Source organism: Triticum urartu, chromosome 3A (genome assembly GCF_056163025.1).
Source record: "Triticum urartu cultivar PI428250 chromosome 3A, HENAU_Tu73, whole genome shotgun sequence".
NCBI classification, from domain to species: domain Eukaryota; kingdom Viridiplantae; phylum Streptophyta; class Magnoliopsida; order Poales; family Poaceae; genus Triticum; species Triticum urartu.
Window position 1 is genome coordinate 151,348,613 of NC_141875.1, and position 7,632 is coordinate 151,356,244.

Below are 7,632 nucleotides of genomic sequence, written 5' to 3' on the forward strand. Positions count from 1 at the left end.
TATTTGGTTCACTCCGAACATTTTAGTTTTAATATTTGAAAATTTTTATTGTTTGCTTGATTTTGAATTTGAATTTGAATCGGTTTCGAACTAACGCGAGATTAGCAACAGTAATCGAAGTGACATGGCATCATTAGTAGAAGGTTGCTGTAGCTTAATTATCCAGGCGTCACATAGAACCAACGAGGAGAAGAATGGGGGCGGTACCGGCATCCATGGCAAGAGGAAGGGGTGGGGATCGATCCCACTGGTTGGAAATGCGGAAGACGGCCCGGAGACGGCGGCCTGGAGGCAGCCCTCCACTGCCTGTTCGTCGTCTGAGAGAGAGAGAGAGAGAGAGAGAAAGAGGAGGGAGGGGCAAGTGAATGGGTATGGGGAGAGAAACTCCCCTTGCCCCGGTTCATAACCCCCGCTCCAACTCCCGTGCGGTAGTACCGTGGGCCTGGGCGATAGTATCGCTAATAAGCGCTAGTACCGTGTTGGCTCAACGATAGTACCGCCCAGTCAAAAACAGGCAGGAGCAGAAAAAGAAAGGGGCTTATGCAAACGGGAAGACCAAGGACAACAAGAGAGAGACAAGACGAAGAACCACAACAACTATGAGAGACACCTCAAGCACAAAAGCAAGGGAAAAAGAACCACACACGAAGTGTCTCAAACACACACAAAGACCTTGAGACCAACACCGTTGAACACGACGGTAGGGCGGTGGCTGAAGCCACCTATGTTTGAATTAATAGGTATGGCACCACGAATATTTTAACCTTGGGACCATGACCAAACCTCATCTCTGAAGCACACATAACATAAAAAATGGCTAATGTGAAAGACTTGACCGATTTATGAATAATGGGGGGAGGGAGAGTTCATTGAGAGAACAACACTCCCCTGTCGGATTTCGAGTTCCGGCAAACCCTTGAGGTTCGAACACAGGGGTGCGCACGAAGATCTCTCCCCCTCTCTAGCTCGCACACAACATGATCTCACGGCCTAGCTCGACGAACCCAAAGAACAAGAGACACAAGAGTTTATACTGATTTGGGCCACCAATGTGGTGTAATTCCCTACTCCAATGTGCTGTGGTGGATTGCCTCTTGGGTTGAGGATAAACAGTTACAAGGGAAGAATGGTCTCCTAAGAAGAGGTGCTCTTGTGCTTGGTGAGTGTGGTGGCTTGGTGGAATTAATGGATCTGGTCCAAGGTGGTCTCTCTAGATGAGATGCCTCCCTACGGTGGTGGCTAGTCCTATATATAGAGGCCCGGGTCCTCTTCCCAAATATTAGGCGGGAAGGGATCCCACAACGGCCAATTTGAAGGGGGGCAGCTAGTACAAGCTATCCTGACAAAAGGTGGTCTTCGCCTGCTAAAGCTCTGGTGGTGACGCCGTCTTGGGCTCCATGATGACCTCCGTCCTGCTGTCCTGCTGGTCTTGGTCTTGTTGCACCGATATGGAAACCTTTTCCTAATGCCTCGGGACTCCTCGCCTGCGCTAGCCTCTTTAGCACCAAAGAGGAAACGAGGACACTGTGCGCGCTAGCGCCCGCCTGGCTCCAGTCGTCATGGCTTGTGTCACACAAACCTCGCGAGGTGTCCCTTGCCTTGATCTCTCCGCCCCTCGCGCACCGGCCTGGTGAGGCCGCCCCTGAGGAGGTCTTGCATCGTCCGCCTCGCGAGGCTTGGCCGCTCGCGAGGGTCTTGAGTGTTTGCTGGTGAAGATGGGCCATACAGGGCCGTTGGTGGAGCCACGCCGCGGGCCGCAGGCAGGCAAGTCTGAGGACCCCCGTTCCCAGAACGCCGACAATAGCCCCCGGGCCCAAAGCGCTGTCGGCGTACTGGGAACCAGGGTACCCAGACTTGCCTGTCTGCGGCCCACGTCGCGTTCCTGGTATGGCCCGGTAGGTCCCAACCGATCAACTAGCTGCTCAAGACCCTCGTGAGGGGGCCAGCCATCGCGAGGAGAACGACCAAGACCTCCTCAGGGAGCGGCCTCACCTAGGCTGCTCCGGAGGGGCAACCAAGACCTCTCCCAAGAGTGGCCTCGGCTAGGCTGCTTCGGGAGGGCAGAGATCTCAAGGCAAGGGCTGCCTCGGGAGGAGGCAGTGACGCAAGCCATGACGAACCATGCTAGCGGGCGCTAGCGTGTGCCAGCGGGCGCAGTTTCCATATCAGTGCAAAGGAGACCGCACAGGTGCAAGTTCCCGAGGGGCCAGGCAAAGGTTTCCCCTTTGGTGCAACAAGACCTAAGACCGCAAGGATGGCATGAAGGATGTCATCGCCGAGCCCACCACCGCGTCACTGCATGCCCTCTTTGCAGGAGAAGACCACCTTTTGTCAGGATAGGAGCGTCCTTGTGTTCCCGCTCAAATGGCCGTTGTGGGATTCCCTTCCCGCCTAAACATTTCGGGGGAAGAGGACCCTGGCCGTCTATATAAGTAGCTAGGGCTCCTAACTAGAGGAGGAGGAGGACCAACCCATTGGGACTGAGCATAGCAAAGGAGCAAGAACATCCGCTTCCTCACCCCTTCGAGCTCGCCTCCTAAGCTCAGGAATCCACTGTACTTGTTCATACTCGAGCCCTCGCAAGGCCAATCCACTAAAGTAGGACGTAGGGTTTTACACCGCAAGGTGGCCTGAACCTGGGTAAACTCTTGTGTGCTCTACTTGTTTTCTTGCTTGCATTCCATTCCCACCACCAGGAGAAGAGCGAGGTGCTAGGTAGACGTGTAGTGGGAGAGATCTTCGTCACGCCCCTGTGTTTGAATCTTAAGGATTTTGCGGAGCCCGGAATCCGACATTTGGCGTGCCAGGTAGGGGGTGTGTCGAGATCTCGCCTCTCCGACGACCTCGCCTCCCCTCTTCTGCCCTATGTCGCCATGGCGACACCTGCCTGCTGCATCCGCGCGGAGGCTGGGGCCGTTCCCGTTGCCCGGGCGGCGTCGGCGGACCGCGCCGCTCACGGGCGCTTCGTCCCCCACGTCGACGACCCCATCGCCGGCCCGGCCACTGGGGAGCGGCCCGCTACACCACTCCCGCTTCCCCTGGCCTCGCCGGCGGCGCTTCTAACGGCCCAGTAGATGCTCCGACACCGGCCTCCTGCAGCGGGACTTGACGCTTGGGTGGCTCGCCCCGGCGAGCTGCTGGACGCTGCCGGCAGGGCGTCACCGTGCCGCGGGGTCGCCTGCATCATCGGAGGATCCCAGGCGCCGGTGTTGGCCCGTCACGCTAAATCACACCTTCGACGGCTGGGGGCTGCCGCTCGGTCGCAGGAGGCCCCGCGGGGGCTAGGCGCGCAGGGGCACGCCATCGTGTTTGGCCCCGGCAACCACACCAGAGCTACAACCGGCACATGCATCCTCCCCACGGTATGTACCCCACCATCTGCAGGGTGGCCGTCACAAGGACCCTTGTCGACGATGGCGCCGGGCTCAGCATCCTCTCTGCGGAGGCCTTTGGTCGTGTGCCGGTGGCCTACGGGCGGCTCCTCCCCACCAAACCCTTCTCGGGGGTCGCGGGCTCGGCCATCCTGCTCGGGCAGGTCCGCCTCCCCGTCACCTTCGGGACGCACGCCAATTACTGGACCGAACTCATCGACTTCAACATTGCGCCTATCCACCTGCCCTACAATGCCATCCTCGGTCTCCCGGCCCTGGCCAAGTTCATGGCGGTGACTCACCCGGGCTACAACATCGTCAAGATGCCCGGGAGCAGTGGCACCATCACCATCAAAGGAGACACCAAGGCCGCTCTTCAGGTCCTCGAGCACGCTTATCGAGCCGTTGCCGCGGCTCGCCCAAGCACAGAGGGGGCTCCGGAAGCCGCCGAAGCCGCTCCAGCCAAAGAGAAACAACTCTTCTCTCAGGATCGCGCCGAGACCAAGCAGGTACCCGTCGATGAGGGAGACGCGAGCTCCACTTTCACCATCGGTGCGAGCCTTCTTCCAAAGCAAGAGGAGGCATCGGTGGCCTTCCTTAGGGCGAACAAGGACGTGTTCGCATGGAAGGCAACCGACCTGGTCGGGGTGCCTAGGCACGTCATCGAACACCACCTCACGGTGTGCCTAAACACACGACCTATCAAGCAAAAGGCGCGGTGGCAGGCTTCGAAAAAGCAGGCCTTCATCGTCCAGGAGGTCCGGAAGCTAGAAGAAGCAGGCGTTATCTGGGAGGTGCGCCACCTAGAATGGTTGGCCAACCCCGTCATCGTCCAGAAGAAAGGAGGCAAAGAGCGCATGTGCGTCGACTTCACGAGCCTCAACAAGTTCTGTCCTCAGGACCCGTTCCCTCTCCCTTGCATTGACCAGATCATGGACTCAATGGCCGAGTGCGACCTGCTTTGCTTCCTCGACGCCTTCTCGGGCTACCACCAGATCAAAATGGTAGTACAAGACGTAGAGAAGACGTCGTTCCTGACCCCATGCGGGACCTATTGCTACATCTGCATGCCTTTCGGGCTGAGGAACGCAGGCACCACCTTCCAGCGGCGGATGCACATCACCCTCGGCCCTCAGCTCGGGAGGAACGCAGAGGCCTACATCAACGACATCGTGGTCAAGTCCAAGGAGGCCAAGACTCTTATCGGGGACTTGGAGGAAACGTTCGCCAACCTGCGCAAGGTGAACTTATGCCTCAACCCGGAAAAATGTGTGTTTGGGGTCCCCTCAGGCAAGCTGCTGGGATTCCTGGTCTCGCACCAGGGCATAGAAGCCAACCCGGAGAAGGTCAAAGCCATCGAGAGAATGAAGCCGCCCACGATCCTGAAGCAAATGCAGAAACTTGCGGGATGTGTGACGTCCTTGGGGCGTTTCATCTCGAAGCTCGGCGAGCGCGCCCTCCCCTTCTTCAAGCTCATGAAGAGGAAGGGGCCTTTTGAGTGGACTTCGGAGGCCGACGCTGCCTTCCAAGATCTCAAGAAGTACCTCACCAGCCCGCCGGTTATAGTGGCGCCAAGGCCTCAGGAGCCCTTGATCCTTTATCTCGCTGCTACGCCTCACTCCGCCAGCGCGGCGCTGGTAGTGGCACGAGAGGAAAGGGTCAGGGGCCAGAGCTCGCGGAATGACCCGAGGCCCTCCGAAACTCCGCTGACTCACGACACGACCTCCGGAGCCGACACGGCCGCAACGTCTGGCGACCCTGCCGTCCTATGTAAAGCTCCTGAGCCATCAGAAGCGCCTGAGGATCCCGCATCACCAACCCTCATGGAGCATCCCGTGTACTTCGTCAGCACTGTGCTCCACGACACTTGCTCGCGCTACCCCATGCCCCAGAAGCTGCTGCTGGTGCTCCTCGTTGCTTCCAGGAAGCTGCGCCACTATTTTCAAGGCCATCCCATCAAGGTCGTCTCAGCCTACCCCCTGGAGAAGGTACTCCGGGGCCCGAACATCGTCGGGAGGGTTGCTGAGTGGAACATCAAGCTGGAGGCATTCCAGCTGGAGTTCAGCACCACGCGGGTCATCAAGGGGGCAGCGCTGGCTGATTTCGTGGCAGAGTGGACCGACGCTCCAGACCAGGGGGCTAGCGAGGACCGCTCGCTGGCCCCGGGCGACGAAGCTCCGGAAGGATGGGTGGTATATTTCGATGGTGCCTTCTCGCGCCTCGGCGCGGGGGCTGGCACCGTGCTGGTATCACCCACTCAGGACAAGCTCTACTACACTGTGCAACTTTGCTTCCGGTGTGGCGAAAAGGTCTCCAACAACATCGCAGAGTACGAGGGCCTAATCGCCGGGCTCAAGGCCGCGGCCGCACTAGGGGTGAAGCATCTCACCATCAAAGGCGACTCGCATCTCCTCGTCAACTTCTTTAACAAAGAGTACAAGCCCAAGGACGAACACATGGAAGCGTATCTGGAGGAGGTGCGCAAGATGGAGAAGCAGTTCCTAGGACTGGAGCTGCAGCACGTGCCGAGGGGCACGAATAAGGAAGCAGACGACATCGCCAAGCCGGCCTCCCGACGAGAGCCACAGGAACCAGGTGTCTTCGAGGAGCAATTTCTCAGGCCGTCGACAGCACCACCTACCCTAGAGCTGGCATCCACGCATGAGGGGCTGCCAGCGGCTCCCGAGGTCGGTGCACCACCCTGTGGAGCGCCCTCCGGAGCCCGCCTGCTGCTCGCCGCCGAACCTACGGAAGATTGCTGGACTGAGGAACTCAAGGCATACCTACTACGCGGCACCTTGCCGGAGAAGGAGGAAGGCGCGGAACGCGTGGCTCGGCAGGCCTTGGCCTACTTCATCCAAGACGGTGAGCTCTACAGGAGGCGCCCTAATGGCATCTCGCTAAAATGCATCTCGAGGAGGCAAGGACAAGAGCTGCTGGCCGACATCCACGGAGGGGATTGCGGCCATCATTCGTCATCCCGCACCCTCGTGGGCAAGGTCTTTCGCAGTGGCTTCTACTGGCCCACAGCGTTGGACGACGCCACAGAGCTCGTGCGAGCCTGCGAGGCTCGTGCAAGCCTGCGAGGCATGCCAGTTCCATGCCAAGCAAATCCATCAGCCAACGCAAGATCTTCAGACCATCCCGCTCTCCTGGCCCTTCGCGGTCTGGGGCCTTGACATCCTGGGACCATTCCCCTGAGCGGCGGGGGGCTACCGCTTCCTCTATGTCGCCCTCGACAAGTTCACCAAGTGGGCCGAGGTGGAGCCGGTGCGCATGATTCCCGCAGGATCGGCAGTTAAGTTCATCAAGGGCCTCGTGACCCGCTTCGGCGTCCCCAACCGCATCATCACGGATAATGGTTTGCAGTTCACGAGAAACCTCTTCAGATCATATTGTGCTAACCTTGGAACGCAGATCTGCTACGCCTCAGTGGCCCACCCCAGGAGCAATGGGCAGGCCGAACGCGCCAACGCAGAGGTCCTGCGCGGCCTCAAGACGCGCAGCTTCAAGAAAAATCTCGAGGCCTGTGGCAGGGGCTGGATCGACGAGCTCCAGTCCGTGATGTGGTCAATCCGCACCACCGCAACCAAACCTACGGGAGAAACCTCGTTCTTTCTCGTTTATGGTGCGGAGGCGGTCCTCCATCACGAGGTCAAGCGTTGCTCCCCACGGGTCTTGGCTTTCGATGAGGAACGCTAGGACACCGCCTGGCGGATGGACCTCATGCTCGGCGAGGAGGGCCGCCGCCGAGCTGCGCTCAGGGCAGCACGATATCAGCAGGCGCTGCGGCGGTATCATTGCCGCAGCGTCCGCTCGAGAACATTGGAAGTTGGTGACTTGGTCCTGAGGCGGGTCCTCTCCAGGGAAGGGCTACACAAGCTCTCACCTATGTGGGAGGGCCTGTTCAGAATCGCCCAAGTCTCTAGGCCTGGCGCTGTGTGCCTGGAGACGCAGGATGGGATACTCATCCAGAATTCCTGGAACATTCAGCACCTCAGGAGGTTATATCCATAATCAAGGCTCCGTGCCCGTGAAGACAATCAAGGCTCCGTGCCCGTGAAGGTCTCCGCTCGTGACACTCTCACGCAATAATGAGTTGGGGCTGTACATGCCTCGGAGTCTCCTGTGCGTTGCCTACGGGCCCTCAGATCGGGCTCCCACCCACGTCCCAGTGGAAGTCCTTAGCTCCGCGCTGGGAAGAAGACGTAGCTAGGGGTCAGACGTGACCTTTTTCCTTTTTTTGCCTTGGTGTTTGGCT

The 7,632-nt window shown here is 59.0% G+C and overlaps 1 protein-coding gene across 1 annotated transcript; it reads left to right on the forward strand.

The window, feature by feature from the left end:
* The first annotated feature begins 2,873 nt into the window (after positions 1 to 2,873).
* LOC147979002 (uncharacterized) lies at positions 2,874 to 6,572 on the forward strand. Its single transcript, XM_087514983.1, has 4 exons — positions 2,874 to 3,070; positions 3,385 to 3,535; positions 3,656 to 5,848; positions 6,402 to 6,572. Exons 1-4 carry the CDS (start codon positions 2,874 to 2,876, stop codon positions 6,570 to 6,572), a joined length of 2,712 nt encoding a protein of 903 aa, XP_087371109.1.
* Positions 6,573 to 7,632: the final 1,060 nt, after the last annotated feature.